General features: G+C 39.2%; 1 protein-coding gene across 4 annotated transcripts in view; it reads left to right on the top strand.

Annotated features, from left to right (window-relative positions):
• Positions 1-1,097: 1,097 nt before the first annotated feature.
• The window catches only part of LOC117579036 (rab11 family-interacting protein 4B), a 43,683-nt gene continuing 27,267 nt past the window's right edge, over positions 1,098-17,513 (top strand). For 2 of the 4 annotated variants that reach the window (XM_034264727.1, XM_034264725.1), the window contains exons 1-4: positions 1,100-1,658; positions 13,929-14,077; positions 14,144-14,450; positions 14,674-14,742. In XM_034264727.1, the coding sequence (XP_034120618.1) occupies positions 13,945-14,077; positions 14,144-14,450; positions 14,674-14,742 (509 nt within the window). In that variant the 5' untranslated portion in view covers positions 1,100-1,658; positions 13,929-13,944. Of the gene's footprint in view, positions 1,659-13,928; positions 14,078-14,143; positions 14,451-14,673; positions 14,743-15,552; positions 15,598-17,513 lie in introns of all 4 variants that reach the window. The other 2 variants (XM_034264724.1, XM_034264722.1) reach the window with 2 other exon arrangements.

The following is a 17,513-nucleotide window of genomic DNA, read 5'->3' as shown; positions in this document are numbered from 1 at the left end:
TTACACACATTTAAATTAGAGGTGGACAACTATCGATAAAGGGCACCATCGAAAGTGGGCGATAGTCAATTTTAAATCATCGATAATGATCGATAGTATCGTCGATAGTCGCATAGAAATATTGTTTTTTAAAGGCGGGTATTGCGGAAAATTTTCTGGCCAAACTTCATATATAAAGAACTGAACAAAAAACACGAGTTTTCAGCAACGTTTACAAAATCCACACAATCTCTTATCGATATATCGGTTCGAAATACTCATATTGAGCCGCAAAAATGAGGAGAAAGAGGAGAGAGAGGAGAGAGTCTCTTGCTCTCTTTGCTGACCTAATCCTCTCTTTGGCATGTGATTCGCAAGGTATGGCAATAAGGTAACAAAGGACGAAAAAAGGGGTGGTTTTTGCATACCTGGAAGAAATTGTTTGTGGCCTATTTACCTGTTGTCGACACCTTATGTTTTGATACAAATTTCGCACAATGAAAGCTCTTTTGCTTCGTTAAGGCAATTTGAAAGCTTTTTTCCTTTGCAAAAGGGAACTTGAACAGCTAATGAGACAACTAATACAAACTAAATATCAAACAAATAAAATATATTAATACACCTTATTTTTTGGTATAAGTAAGGGAGTTTTGAAAGCTCTCTTCCTCTGCGAAGGGAGTATGAAAAACTAATGAGAATCACTAAACATAAAATAAAATTAAAAAAACTATAGACAATATAAGGGTTTTTAGTAATTATTTATATATTTAATTATATAAGTTAATTTTTATTTAATTATTTAATTAATTCCACAATATTTGCACATTAATTTGTTTAATTTAAGACAAAATTAAGGAAAGAAAACAATTTGAAAATTGATCAAGGGTATTTCTGTTTGTAAGGTTGCACGTTCACAATAAGGCAATATTCCCCATTCACGATATGACAACAAAACCAAGCCAGTATGTTACTACCGCCACAAATTTCGTCGTGTTATCGTATGAAATCCATCAAAATATTTTTTGGTACAAAATTCAGTTAAAAATAAATCAATTTAAAGACAACGGTCGCAGCAAATAAAATAAATAATATAATTTGATAATTTGAAATAATTACATTTTGATACGTCGAGCAGTGTCATTCGTCGTCACAAGGAAAATTAGAAGAAAAAAAGTCTACAACTGCAGTCGGACTTTAGACAAAAAACTTTTGTCGTTCGGAGCGAGCCAGATTAGCGGAAAAATCGCGGCACAGCCAACAGTAGTGGTTGCCAGCGTTACGCACGCGTACAATACCTTTACAAGACCGAAAAACACACCTATGCAAAGCGAAGAGTGAAGAAGTGCCTGTGCGTTGAGTGAAAGTGCAAGAAAAGAGCCTCAGCTAACGTTTTTAAGCCCATTTCGTATTGTTTGCGCAACACCTACAACAGCAAGAACAACAACAACAGCGTCTACCTGTAGCAGCCGTATCATCCACAACCCTACACCAAAAATCCATCTGTTGAGCGTTGGTACGGCTCTCGCGTGTGTGAGTGTGGTGTCTCTGTGTATGTGTGTGTGTCTACATTAGTGCAAAAATTGGTTTAATTGTTGTTAAATAAATGAATGCGATATTAACGGGTCTGCTGCTGACACAGCCACTGCTGCTCTAATTGGGATACCTACATATTTAAACAGGTGCGTTAGCTTAAGCTAAGCTCTCTAATCTTTTCAGTGTTTGCAAAATTCGATTGTATTTAAAAACTGTAGAGCTCTCAATGCATGCCAAGTAGCAAATGAGAATAACAGAGGAATGAAATAATTTAAAAAAATAGCAGCATAGTGAAGATAGGTCATGTTCCCTTTTTGATCAGGAATATATTTACATATCCAAATACCATCTTAATCACCCTCTCCCGCCACCTTGGCACGTTTTGGGCACGCAACGTGAACGCTTATTGATTCTCAAAGTGAGTGCCGCCGTATTCCCCATCATTTATTTGAACATTGTTTTTTTGGTGCTACTAAATAAATGACTAGCGCTCTGTTCGCGTTTTATGTGTGGTGTGGTGGGACAATTGTAACATTTTCCCGAATGCGAAAAATCGCAATAGTTTTTTGTTTTCCTCTCTCTATTTGTTTGACTCTGTTTTGTCGCACTCTTCTTATAGTTGTTGATTTGAGCCATGTTCGTGCCAGCTGGTGCCGCCGTTGACTTTTTCCAGCTGTGGAGTTTTTTCCTCTTTCTTTATCTATTTCCCCGCACACCTCATTCCATTTTTAGTTTGTGGCTTTAAGTTGAGCAAGTGTTGCGTCCAGAAAGAGAGCGGAACAAGTGTTTCCGGATTTCCTTGAGAAAGCAGCTGTCACAGGACAAAATCTTGGGCACAAGTGCATCTTCCACTCAACGAAGCATCATCCTCTCATCCTTTTCCGCCTGTAATCGGAAACCCACTTTGGAGTAGATGGAAATATGTAGTAGCAGCTGCTTCCTCCTACCCATTCTGTACCCTTACCCAATCCCCTGCATTGCATCACGCTGCACATGGTGCTTCCCTATGTAATTTGATATATTTCGTGTCCATTTCCATTTCCCCCGTATAATCCATCTTGGCCTCTGTTTAACATTGTGTAGAGCTCCCTCTAAAAGCTATGTGCTGTGTTCAGCTATCTCCCTCACGCTCTAACGGTTCGCGTTTCACGTTTGCACTTTGCATATTTTGGCCAAAAACAACAAAACGGCTCTAGAAATTAATTTTGCCTCGTTTTTTCGTCGCTTGGAATGGGTCGCCTTGGCACAGTTATGCGGCTTTGCTCATGCTTTTTCATCATATTTCTTTCTTTTTGTCTTGACTAATTGCTTTCTGACAAGACTTGGACTATAGCTATGTACATTTGGTTAGATCTTTTAACTCTTGGCGAGACACCCAAGGATCAAGTTAAAGAGCCCCTTGATCACTCGCAACACCTTCGGAAAATACTAAGTCTATGTTCCGAGAGTGTTTTTTCGTAAATCGGCAATTAATAAATTACACAGACTGAGAAGGCAAAACAAAATTCATGATGTGCGAGTCTCCCACATATGTAAGGGTTGTTAACTGTAATTTCTGGACTGAACCTTGTACCTATTGCGCTTTTCCATGCAAAAAGCAGTCCACCAAGCAGGCTTAATGTAAAACTACAACGCATGCCAGCTTTTGACTCGTATTGATTTGCAGTGATACACGTTGTGTGCCAGAAATCCCCTTTCCAATAAAATTACCAAATACACTCGTGCATACTAAATTAAATTAAAACGAGAAGGGACGTGTGAGACGCTTCTTTTCTCTTTTCTCTTCTCACAACTTTTATACCCGGCACTCAGTACTACATCTGCACCTTAGCGGTGTTTTGTCAAATTTTACATTTTTTCTTCATCTGTCATCTACATCTACAACACTTTTCACACCAACACGCTCCTTAAGCTCGCCTCCCTTACCTGGACCAACACTCTGCAGACTCGCGGCAGAGGCAGTGGCCGCACACAGCAAAAGCAGAGTCTGATTGAGAGAATGTGAAAAAAACAAATAAAAGCTGCGGGGTGGGTGGGTTTAGCCACTGCATATTAATTTCTTCATTCTGGCTATAATAATGGTCCAATCAGATCCCAATTCGGTGATCTGATAGATATGGTCATTCCTTATGGAATGGCGTTTTCTTTTATCTTCAAAATTATAGGTTTGGGAGGTTTTCGCCATTTTGCGAGAGCGGGGCTCATTTTAAATACACTTGTAACAGTGTGAGCATACAGAAGTCTGGATGCAAAATTTGGTGGCTCTAGCTTTTATGGTCTCTGAGATCCAGGCGTTCAAAAAGACGGACAGACGGACGGACAGACAGACATGGCTCAATCGACTCGGCTATTGATGCTGATCAAGAATATATATACTTTATGGGGTCGGAAACGTTTCCTTCTGTGCGTTACATACATTCACTTTGTGCACAAATACAATATACCATATTTACTCGTCGAGTACCGGGTATAAAAACAATTTAACATTAAAATCTGGTTACAAAAGCGCATTAAATACAAAAATAATGGCAATAAAACTGAAATTAATGATTTGAACTTCAAATCAATGCGATTCAAGGTAAACAAGTCGAAAAAAAGATTTGTATTTTTTATGCTTTTGTTTATACACGACGAGAACGAACTCGTGCCAAAGCCAAAGAGAATCAACGAGGAAAGAAGCAGACAGATAGCCAGAATAGCCAGAAATGCCAGAGTCAAGGAATGGTAATCGTGTCAGCAGATTTGTATTTAGAAGAAGAAGCTTCTAAGAGCTGTGCCAACTGGCGGGGGCGCCGACTAAAAGAGAGATGCAGCCATAGAAAGTGCAAGAGCAATGGTTGAAGCTGATTGAAGAGAAGAGAAAGATGACGTCTTCTATCCAATACACAGTAATTGGTTTGGACAACCTGAAAGCTCGTTGATTGACTAACTGACTGACTGACTTAGAGACTGACATGGAAATAAAAATGAATTCAAATGCGATTTCATCAATGTGGGTCAGCAGCAGCTCAGGTTCCCCTCTGGATCCACATGAGGCAGTTCAATGCACCGAGAGGAAGCCCTCAAACACCAACTAGAGAATACCCTATCAAAAATAAATTAGACAGCGATAGTCAGCATTTTGGATCGATATAAATAAGTTGTGTCAGAATTTTATATTTGGTGGAGTTGAAATAACTTCATTTGTTATCTGAAAAGCATCTTCGATTCAGGAGGATCGACTTGTGCCCTTGCATACAGGGTATTATTTTGTGTATTCATTCGTTTATTCCTTCAATCTAGTCTTTTCTTGCTTTATAATTTTGTACAATTTTGAGTGCGGGCCATATTTGGGAGTGAGCGCCCAACGCGCGCGGTACTGCCGCAAGGCATTGCGGCATTCTATACAGGGTATAGAAAGGTGTGTGCGTGTGTTTGGTTCTATCTCGTGTAGTTAGGGGGGAAATGCTCTTGGGGAATTAATCTATTGCCGTGTTCTGTTTGGTTGGGCTCTACCTTAGTGAAAAGACCGCATACGAAAGATGGCCTAAGTAAATAATTGCGGTAAATGTAGCACGAAAAGAACTCACAAAAGTGATGAAAAGGGAGTGGTAGGAGGGACTGCCACAACTTTAAACAGGTGTCGTCGCTTTTTGTGACAGTCGCCCGCCGTCTGGAGAAAAGTGTGTTCATGTGTTGCTTGGGCATGCATGTGTTTTCATCTCTTGTTGCTACCCTGCAATACGGGTCATCGATGTGTAAGTGGCAGCACATCTAAACCGGTTAATTTTGTTGCAAAAATGCTTTCTGAAGATCAATCGTGCTTCAAATTTGCTTCAAAAACGAAGACAAAACGAGGAGGGACGTGTGAGACGCTCAGTAGTACATCTATCTGTACCAAATATTTTTTTTCAAATCTTACATTTTACATTTTTTCCAATAAGAGAATGTGCAAACAATTTTTGAAATTGGCAGGCAAAGTTTGTTGGCTCTAGGTTTTATAGTCTCTGAGAACTAGCCGACAAACAAGACGGACGGACAGACGGACGGACAGACGGATGGACAGACGGACATACATATGATCAAGAATACATATACATACTTTATGGGGTCGGAATATTTTACCCAAAATAGCAGCGACTCATTCTTCAGTGCACAATTGTAATTACGCCGCCGGCGCCGACGCCAAACCCGAATTGTGTTACGCACCGTGAGGAAACTGAAAAAAAGTAAGAAAAACGAGTAGGAACCACTTTTATACCAGGTATTCATTCAATATATATTTACATTCATATGTATGTATGTACATTTTGGAACAAACTTGATTCAGTGTGAAATCACATGAGTCTTCACACATAATTTGGTGACTCTAGCTCTTAAAATCTCTGAGAACGAGGCGTCAAACAAGACCGACAGACGGACAGAAATACAGACCGATATAGACTCGGCTATTGATGCTAATCAAGAATATATATTCTTTGATATGCACATCCTCTTTCGCACACAAAATCGAGATGGATCTTATACCCATAACTAACTAAAATCATCAATGATTCCAATATCTTGAATTAAATCACTTCCTCTTACCCCACAGACTATGTCTTGCCAGGTCCGTGCGTCTTTCCTCCTTGACCTGCCTTGCAGTTGATGGCGGATGGCCCAGACATGTCTGTCTGTCTAGTATTCTACCAATTGGTGTTCCTCTCTGCATTTCCCCACTCTCGACAGTTTCTGGAGGAGCAACAGCACGCCCGCCTCATTATTCATTGACGCATTCCCAAAAACCTGACATGGAACTTTCTGATCACAGCCAGTTGTCCGTCCTTGGAGAATGTTAAGCCTGCAGGGTAGAGCACAAATTAGCGGGAACTGAAACTGAAAATGAAACATTTCCCAGATCAGAAAATACGGAGAAGGCGAAGGGGCTTCTCCCTCCTTGGGAGGTGCAGACAGTTCCGGGAGTAAAAATATAAATATAAAACAAAAATATATGTCAACAGAGGCGTAAACGAGATTTGTATTTTTGTTTCGAGTAACTAATTGAATTTAAAGTACTAGTATTCACATGCCGTTCCCCCTCTCCACCCTATTTTTGCGATTTAAGTCTTGTAACAGAATATTCTCTTTCTCTTCTTGTTGTATCTTTTCTCCAGTCTTTTATTTGTATAATTAATCAATATTGTCCAACATATTTAGTATTTTTTCTGATTGTTTGTCTTTTTAGTGGGTGTATTGTTTGCTTTTAGAGGGCGTTTACCGTGGGGATCCAAGGGGCAGGCTATCATACATTTTTGGCTGTAATAATGTATATTTACATTTTATTAATGGTTGATTGTGATGGTGATGGGAAACGGAGTTTTACGGGTCAACACATGCAATTTGCAAATCACATACATATGTATGTATGTACAATGTGCATTCCAAACAGCTTGTGCTTGCTCTTCACCCGTCGAATTTTGCAGTTTCAGCTTCGACCATACAGAGCTGGTAAACGCTTAACAATCCAATGAATACTGACAATGAATCTGGCGTTTTTATACCCGGTACTCGAAGAGTAAATAGGGTATATTGTATTTGTGTGAATATCGGTTGTATGTAACACTTAGAAGGAAGCGTTTCCGACCCCATAAAGTATATATATTCTTGATCAGCATCAATAGACGAGTCGATTGAGCCATGTCTGTCTGTCCGTCTGTCCGTCTTGTTTGTCGTATGCTCACACTGAAACCAGTGTATTTCAAAAATGAGCCACGCCCCCTTCCGCCTCCGCAAAAGAGCGAAAACCTCCCAAATCTACAATTTTGAAGATAAAAAAAAAATAACGAGAAGGGACGTTTGAGACGCTTTTTACGCGTAACAACTTTTATACCCGGCACTCAGGACTATATCTAGATGTAGAAGACATCGCCAACCACTAGATATCGTTCACATTACAGAACACGTAGTAAAAAGCCTACTTAATAAAATACATCAAAAAATTGGATGAGTTAATCGTATTTTCCAATTTATGAGATATTTAAAACAGCAATAAAATTGGTACTTTTTCCCTGCACATTCTGTGCAATAATGACCGCTAGATTTCACAGCAGATTTTTCGAAAGTGGCGCCATCTATGAAAATTTATGGTACGCAACTTTGATGGTCACCCTTTTTCTAATACAGAGCGCCAAAAACCACGTCCTGGTTTTAACTTTTAAAAATTAGCTTTTGGCCACTGTTTCCGCAACTCGCAACTCCTCGCAACCAGTTCAGAATCAAAATCTCGAAATAAAAAGCCAAGTGCAATTTAATCTCTTCTTCTTTTCAATTTCGATATTCACCTATTAAATGCATGTTCTTCCTCTTTCTCTATCGTATTCACATATTACATGTATGTTCTATAGCAACAAACTTCTGTGAGTATGTCGTAAATGCAACAATTCAATATCTTATTGCTACAAATTTATTTTACTTATACAAAATACTAATTGCCCCCGGCCATAAGCCCTTTGCGCTAATTTGGCGTAAACAGCCACTGGTCATTGGGACAATAGTGCATCTGCACCTCAGCGGTGTTTTGTCAAATTTTAAATTTTTTCTTCATCTACATCTACAACACTTGGCAATATCTATCAGATCACCAAATCCGATTGGATCATTATTATAGCCAGAATGAAGAAATTAATTTTCAGTGGCTAAACCCACCCTCTCCCACGCCGCTTTTGGTGTTCTTTTCACATTCTCTCGTTCACACTCTGCGTCTGCTTCTGCCGACTTTTAACCCACCCCGTCCCACAGCTTATATATTTTTTTTTGTGTGCGGGACCTGCCTCTGCCGCGAGTCTGTAGTGTGTGGGTCTAGGGAAGGGCGGCGAGCTAAAGGAGCGTGTTGGTGTGAGTAGTGTTGTTGATGTAGATGACAGATGAAAAAAAAATGTTAAATTTGACAAATAACCGCTAAGGTGCAGATGTAGTACTGAGTGCCGGGTATAAAAGTTGAGACGCATAAGAAGCCTCTCACACGTCCCTTCTCGTTATTATTGAAATCAATTGATTCTTTGTCGGGTTTCTCCGTTGAAACGCCTTATTTGAGAGCGGTTTGCCTTATCGGCTAGGTTGTTGTCCACTCTACCAAAGCAGCCTGGCCTCCCGTTTTTTCTTTGACACCGCAGAAACTCATTATCTTCTTGTATTTTTATTATTTGCATTGCTTCCGAATGCGCAATGTCAAACAAATTGTCAAAATGTTGAACAAAATGTTCTCTACGGCATGTTCTATGCTTTCAGATAACTTTTTTTTTTGTCTCTCTCTTTTTATTTACAATCCGTCTGTTTAAACAATAAGTAAATTGTATAATTATAATAAGTAATAAGTATAAGTATAATTAATATGAAATTAACAGAAATAGCAGTTTTCCAATGAGCCCAATTATATATAACATCTTTTCAGTTTGTTGGATTTATCTATCGGGGAGATCGAGAATGTGGTATATTTTCAGTCTTCTTACTGATAAGCTATTGTCTAATAGACTTAAGGCTAAATTATTTTCATGGTTGTGGAGTCTGTCGATGTTGTTCTTACTAGTATTATTTATTTCTTCTTTAATGGTTGGAATATTAGGATCTTTGTCTATATTTTTGCATTAGATACGTAAAAAGGAGTATTGATAATGTGTCACAAAGTTTTTGATTGGCAACTCTGAACTGGCAAAGTACTCTGAACTCTCAATGTTTGAGTTGCAAGAAGTCCCCCAGAGCTGTATAGCGTATTTAAATGTAAGCATAGTAGTTTCTTTACACAGTTGGGCAAGGATTTTGATCCAATCTGATCCCAATGTGGTGATCTGAAAGATATGGTCGTTTCCTACTGAAGAGCATTTTTACTTTTCTCCTATCTTTACAATTGTGGATGCTGCAGATTTTCGACCTTTGTGGGGCGGAAGAGGGTGGGGCGAAATTTTGAAATACACTTGAAACAGTGTGAGCATACAGCCAGCTGGATGAACCATTTTGTGGCTTTAGCTCTTTTAGTTTTTGAGATCAAAGCTCTCAATAAGACTGCTATATTGACTCGCTATTGATGCTGATCAAGAATATACATATGCATATACCTTTTGCGGTCGGTTTCATTCTCTGCGTTACATACATCAACTTGTTCCCACAAATACAATATACCCTTTTTACTCTTCGAGTACAGGGGTTAAAAACCAAGTTTTAATGTGGTGCACAATCAATCACTATTCTGAATATATGAATAGTTACTCGAAAGCACGTTCAACAAAGTAAGAATTTCTTAGCGTTAAACACGTTTTCCAGCTTAAAATTTGCTCGCTTGGATCTTCCTCACAAAAGACTCAAGCGAAACTAATGAGAAATGCGGGAAACAGCTGTGCATTTCTGTGGTTTACTATCGATGCGATCGCCCAAGCAGGTAGCTTGCGAAGAAATTTTCGAGATGCTGGCTGTCCGGTGCATTTGTTTGCCACTTGAGAAAAGGATCTTTCGAAATCTCTGGCTGTCTCTCATTTGAATTAAGGGTTTTCATTGGAATTTCGGCACTGTTCTGTTGAAATGTACAATCCCGTTCTACCATTTACTGCCACATGGCCCCGGTCATTTATTGAGCATGTTTTTTTATACCCGGTACTCGAAGAGTAAATAGGGTATATTGTATTTGTGGGGAATAACGGTTGTATGTAACGCACAGAAGGAAACGTTTCCGACCCCATAAAGTATATATATTCTTGATCAGCATCAATAGACGAGTCGATAGAGCCATGTCTGTCTGTCCGTCTGTCCGTCCGTCCGTCTGTCCGTCTGCCCGTCTTGTTTGTCGGCTAGTTCTCAGAGACTATAAGAGCTAGAGCCACCAAATTTGCATCCAGACTGCTATATGCTCACACTGAAACCAGTGTATTTAAAAAATGAGCCACGCTCCCTTCCGCCCCCGCAAAAGGGCGAAAACCTCACAAATCTACAGTTTTGAAGATAAAGGAAACGCCATTCCGTAGGGAATGGCCATATCTATCAGATCATTAAATTGGGATCGGATCGGATCATTATTATAGCCAGAATGAAGAAATTAATTTTCAGTGGCTAAACCCACCCTGTCCCCCAGCTTTTGTTGTTCTTTTCACATTCTCTCATTCACACATTCACAGTTTTGACAAAACACCGCTAAGGTGCAGATGTAGTCCTGAGTGCCGGGTATAAAAATTGTGACGCGTAAGAAGCGTCTCACACGTCCCTTCTCGTTTTTTTTTGTGGTACTTGCTGTTACCCATCCCCAAGCATTATTACCACATCACAATATCTAAATTATTGGATAGACAGATAGATGGATTGATGGGTTACATGTGTGTGACAAAACAACCGAAAATACAATTGAAGGGGCATGTAACCCCACTTATTGTATTGCTCAGCTGTGGGAGGCTCTCATCGGATCAATTTTTCAATTGTTTTCTCGCTCACAAGTTCAAGTTTATTAGTCACACAAGCCAGGGGTCAAGTCTCGGATAACATCTAATAAAAGTAAAACTGAAACTCTGTTGCACGCCGCGGCGTCTGTTCGGTGCCTGTGCCTGTGCCCTCACTCAATCCCCCATCCGCTTCGGAACAACATGTTCTATAATTAAACAATTCCATATTCAGATGTACGAAAAATGAATGTAGGTACCCATTCGTTTGTCCAAGGCAGATTTTGCATCTTTAGCATATGGCTAATGCATTATTCAATGGCTTATGAACTGCAGTGCACTAAACCATAGGATGGATGTACTCACGTAAATACATTTCGACACACATTCGCCATTTATATTAGCTTATAATTCTAGCTTTTCAATACCCGGTACTCGAAGAGCAATTATTATATTGTATATTATATTTGTGTTCGAAATATGTAACACACAGAAGGAAGCGTTTCCGACCCTCTAAAGTATATACCACCAGAAAGAGCGAAAATCTCCCACAGCCACAATTTTAAAGATAAGAGAAAAGTAGAAGAACAGCTTCGTAGAGAATGTCCATATCTATCAGATTACCGAATAAGGATCAGATTGGATTATTATAATATCCAGAATAATGAGATTCGTTCTCAGTGACAAGCCTCCACCCCTTCTAAAAGCTTTTTTTATTTCTTGCACATTCCAACACTGCTTCGAGCAGTGTGTGTCTCTAGGGGGCAAGCTAAAACAGCGTGTTGATGGGACAAGTGATGTATAAGTATGTAGAAGTAAAAAATGGTAAATGAAGAATACATACATTTCAATGTATAACACTAAGGTAAAAAAGAACAAATATACATATGTACATACATAAATACTAACTGAGTACCGGGTACAAAAGTTGTGGCCAGTAAAAAGCGTCTCACAACGTTCCTCCTTGTTTTTCTTTAATTTCCCACAATTCTTTATTCATTTATTAGCACATACATACATACATATGTACATATTTCATATTTTACTGTATGCGCTTGCGTATCAGGTAACGATAATTGCAATTAGAAGAAGCTGCAAACAAAGGAAAACGATTCATGGGAAATAAAATATACGGATTACGTATGAACATATGTACGTATGTACACAAATCTTATAATCATGGACCGAATCTGTAGAGAGAGTTGAGAGAGATGGAGTTTTTCAGCAACGGAGCACAAAGCGGATTGTCTTTTTTTATTTAGCTGTTGCAGCTACTTCGCCTTTTGGATGCTGCTCCAACTGCACTTCGTGGCTGCTTCTTTGTTGTTGGCACTTATCCATGCTTAGTTGTGAATAGACATACGTATGTACATACGTATGTACTTATACATGTACATACAAATGAATAGCCTATCAGAGGGTGAACATATTTCCTATAACTATTAAAAATAAGCAGAAATGTATGCTCACATTCTAATTTTAATTTAATGAAAGGTATCAACGTGGTCATTTGGACAGTTTTTTTTGTTTTGATTAGAGCAATTTGCAATTCGATCTAATTTGAGTGTGCAACGATTTGTCTGGGTCTAAGGGTATCTAGATCTTCGATTTCCATAGTCTTATGCAAAACATTAAACCTAACAAAAATATGATTGCATAAGTGAGAAAAGTCTGTACATCTCTTCTTTGTTTTCTTTTTTAGTAACTTTCATCGATTTTTTCAGTGCAATTTGTCGGAGTTTTTGTTGGTTGTTGGGTTCGCCCAGAGTTTATTGCTCTCCTGCTTTGGATTGACTCATCCGCTTTTCACCTTCGCTGATTTGCTGTGATACAGAGTACTCGAGTATCATTATTTTTTCTTTGCTTTCTTTTGAACCCCACCCTCCTCGCATGTAATCATATATTTCTGCCCATTATGGCATATTATTCCAGCTGGAAACGCTTTGAATTGAATTAAGCAGACAATCGACATTTAATCACAACTTTATATTTAGTTTATTATGAAATTGGAAGCTCGGCGGAAAACGAGGTTCCTCCAATGCAATGTCAAAGCATTTCATTTGGAGTACTTGAAGAGAAACTATAGATGACATATTGAAGGTTCATTTAATCCACAAGACAGACACGTAAGGTAAATGGCATAGATGTGGGTATATTCATTTGGTAAAGTTTTAAAGAGTCATTCAAATGTATTAGTAGCTTAATCCCGTACTACATGTGTATGTGTTCTTACCTTCTGTAATCTAGTTATTTAGATAAGTTGTTTATCTAATCCATTCTAACCATACCAAATGCTTAAGTATTCCGATAAGTGTTACACATTCCCGTAATCCCTGCAAAGTACGTTGACCTACTTACTCTTTAACAACTAACGGCCCTGACATATCAATCAAGCACTCAACAACATTACATTCGTCCAATTGTACCAAGAATATTTATAGATTTCTATACTCCCCGCTTTTGCACCCATCCTTCTGTGACAATTCAAAAAAGAAACGAAAGCGTGAAGCACGTAAAAGAAAACAGAAAATGATGTGTAGGCAGAGCTTCAACAATTAAAGAAGAAATATAGGTAATTACTCAGACTTAAATCGGGAACCTCTCCTTCCATCCACAAAGTGCTCTGAGGCCCAGCCAGTCATGGCCTGAAGTAAGAGGTAATTGCTGTTCAGGAACGGAAGTGTCCACAAAAGACCTCGACCCAATTTGGTTTCTGATAGACAGTAACTAATGTTGATAAAAAACCTTTTTCCCTTGGTCGAAGTTTGATTAAAGTCTACGGAAGTAGAAAGTGCACCTGTTGCACGTTGAGCCCTCGAGAGTTACCATAGAATTGGTTGAATCGATAATGTGCTTAGGACTAATTACATTCAAGTTTTCATGAAACTGAAGGAAACATAGTTTAACAAGCATTGAGTAGGCCCTGCGACCATATCAAATGCAGTGGATAACCGGTTTGCGACCTATTGACCTGCACGTTATACAAAAATTTCTCTAGATCCAATTTCATTACAAATGTTTTATTTTTGATATTTTTTTCAGATCTTCCCAACTTAAGATGGCGCCCATGCCGCGCATTCAGTTGCCCAACAGCAACGCGTCCATCAAAGCTGACACAAACAGTTTTCTCTATGCGGAAACTATGTCCGGCAACAGCAGCCCCACCCCCAGCAGTCCGCCCTCCAGCACAGGTACAGTACTCACCTAGATGTACATGACCTTTGATTGCCAATAATAAAATGTTTGTGTGACCTTAGCGGGCGTTGCCAAGTCTCAGTGTTCGTCTTTATCCGATGGCGAGTCCTTCGAGGGCTATGGCGAGAACGAGTTTCCCGCCCAACTGAGAGAAGGGCGGAGCGGCTCCAGTCCCAACAACAACAGCATCAGCAACAACAATAACAGCAACATCATCGGAAACAAAGGCAACAACAATCTCAGCGTGGGAAGCTCCAATTCCCACCACAATCACAGTGGAAACTCGAATGATGGGAACAACAATCTGAACGCTAGCGTTGGTATCGAGCTCGATCTGGTACCGCATGTGGGATCATCCACGCCGCAAGAGTGAGTCGCATCAGTTCATATGTATAGAATGTGCAGGGCGTTATGGCATAAGTCAGTGACAGATGTACGATATAAAGAAGAGTGGTCACTCCTTATATAAAATTCAATCGCATGTCACACAATTATACCTGATACGCACTGTATATACGGCTATGTGTATTTTCAAATACTTATGTACATATATTGTATGGAGTGTTTCGACTAATTGTAATATTATTTACAGCGAAGATGAACTGAACATAATGCCCCGAGATAATTGGACCAGACGCAGTCTAAGACGAACACCGACAAGGTAAACCAACACTCCCATTGTATCAGCAACTAGGTTCGCTCTCAAAATGGAAATCGAGTCATATGCGAATCTTTACAATTACAGGAAATTTATAAGGCTGCTCATATAATAAGTCTACTGAATACATTATGGCTATAAGCTACCCCAACCAGTCACCAGTCCAGTCCAGAGACTTCATCAATTCAAAACTCTAAATTTGTCCGTAGCAAAAACAAAAGCCACACAATTTGAATAGTTAACCTTTTCTGTATGCGCTCCAGAGTCGAATGTGTGCGTTGAGTTGAGTGTGTGTTGTACGAGTTTATGTGATTAAAATGCATACACAAAACCAGTTTTTTCTATGCTCGTCTTGGGTATATGATATGGCCACCATAAGCCGTGATTCATGCGTGCCTCTGTCTTCAAGTCGAAAATTCAATTACAGTCGGTGCTCGTGGTGCATGATCTTTGTGCACATGCGCATGTTCGATTACATTTCAGACTTTTTGTAAACTGTTTTGTTTCGGCTTCGAACATAACATATTAACAGTCTCAAATAAATTATATTTATAAATATAAAATTTGCGGGATTAATGCTAATGTACATAAGTAGCTAACATTCATACGTAAACAAACATTTGGATACCTAAGATAACAGAGCTGTGTTCATTGAATTCCAGCATTTCGATTAACCGAAATCTGTAAGCCCAGTCGAGATGCAAGGTATATGGAATACGAAAGGTGCACGTTTTAAATTCAACTAGGATACATGTGAAATTGCAGTGATTTGATACAATTTAAAACGACAATTTATAAATATTTTTCTTGCAGCAATCCCGATACTTTATCTCAGCGTCGTTGGGGCTCTATGAGACAGTAAGCCAAAAATCATTAAATCTTTTGGTTTCATGTAGAATCCCCTCACACAAAAAACCCATATAACTCTCATTTTTGACCCATTTGGTTTTGGCTTAATCCTTTCTATGCATACCACTCGTATATAAACCATTTTAATATTTTTAGCATTAACGAATTCAAAAATTGTATCATATCAGGGTTTTCATCAATAATTTTATTTTTATCTTTTTGATTAAAAATTGCTTTTCCCAATTGAAATTATTTTCGTTACCTCATTGCCGGTTTTTCTCCATCCCATCTGCATTTGTTATCAGGGTTTCCCATATTTTGCGTCCACTTCAATTGTTATACAACCGAAAGATTGAGATTGTACAATTGAGTCTCATTTTCAAAAGATTTCTTTCTGCCAAACCCCAAAATACAAACAAAATACAAAGAAGGGACGTGTGGGACGCTTCTTACACGTCACAACTTTTTTACCCGGCACTCAGTACTACATTCATCTGCACCTTAGCGTTTATCTGTCAAATTTTACATTTGTTCTTCATCTGTCATCTGCATCAACAACAATACTCACTCCAACACGCTCCTTTAGCTCGCCACCCTCCCCTAGAGCCAGACACTGCAGAGTGAGGATAGAGACGCGGCAGAGGCAGAGACGTGTCAGAGGCAGCGACGCGGCACTGCGCGAAGCAGAGTGTGAATGAGAGAATGTGCAAAAAACAAATATAAACTTCGGGACGGGGTGTGTTTAGCCACTGCAAATTAATTTCTTCATTGTGGCCATAATAATGATCCAATCAGATCCCAATTCGGTGATCTGATAGATATAGTCCTTTCTTTTCGTTTAATACTTGCACCCAGCTCTACTACTTTATTTAACAGCAGATTTCATGTTTGTTCTACTAAAGAAACGAGATACAAGAAGATGGAATGCAAATGTTCCAGGATTCCTTTCCAAAAAGGTATCACTTGTTTAATTCGAAAATCTGAAAGGGTCTCAAAAATAGTTGTCAGAGTGATGAGGTGCGGCACTACTATTTCATTGAACACAACTGTACATGTGTATTTAATAATACGTTTTTTCGAGTTTTACATTTTACATTTGTTCTACATCTGTCATTTACATCTACCCACATCTCCCGCCAACACGCTGTTTGTGCGAGTGAGAAAGAATGACAAAAATAGGCAAGCACAAGCAAAGCTGCTGGACGGGGTGGGGGTAGCCACTGGAAATTAATTTCTTCTCTCTGGCTATATAACTATGATCCAATCGAATCCCAATTCGGTGATCTGCTAGGTATGGTCATTCCCTACGGAATTGCATCTTATGCATGGACACAGCAGATTTTCGCCCTTTGTGGTGACGGAAGGGGTCGGGGCTAATTTTGGAAATACATTTGTAACAGTGTGAGCATACAGCAGCCTGGAGGAAAGATTTGTTGCTGATCAGGAATATATATACTTTATGGGGTCAGAAACGTATCCTTCTGTGCGTTACATACACCCACTTTCGAGCACAAATACAACATACCCTATTTATGTATAAAATACCAAACAATTGCGGGGCGGCCCTGTTGGGCATCATAAAAGTTTTTATGTAACATTGGCACATTTCTCTGGGCTTTAATTGCGACTGAGCCCATAATAAATATATCAGATTAATGGAGAGAGATTTTGCTGGAACGGAGGGAAATTAATGAGAACTTTGAGATGAGATCTGATTGTTATTTATACAACTTCCTCGATAGTTCTGCTTGGAGTTCCCAAGAACACGAGACCTTGTTTCCTGTTTGCACTCTCCCCTCCCATAGTAGTTTGGCTGCTTTTGTGAGCGCTCTTCTCTCGTTTGCGGAAAGATTGAAGGTACACAATTGTCCATACATACATATGATGCGGGTCTGGCCCTCACCAATCTCCTTTTCCCCTTGGTT

This window comes from Drosophila guanche, unplaced genomic scaffold (assembly GCF_900245975.1).
Source record: "Drosophila guanche unplaced genomic scaffold, DGUA_6, whole genome shotgun sequence".
NCBI lineage: Eukaryota > Metazoa > Arthropoda > Insecta > Diptera > Drosophilidae > Drosophila > Drosophila guanche.
The sequence above is the reverse complement of the archived record's forward strand: the minus strand, read 5'-3'. Positions and strand labels throughout refer to the sequence as shown.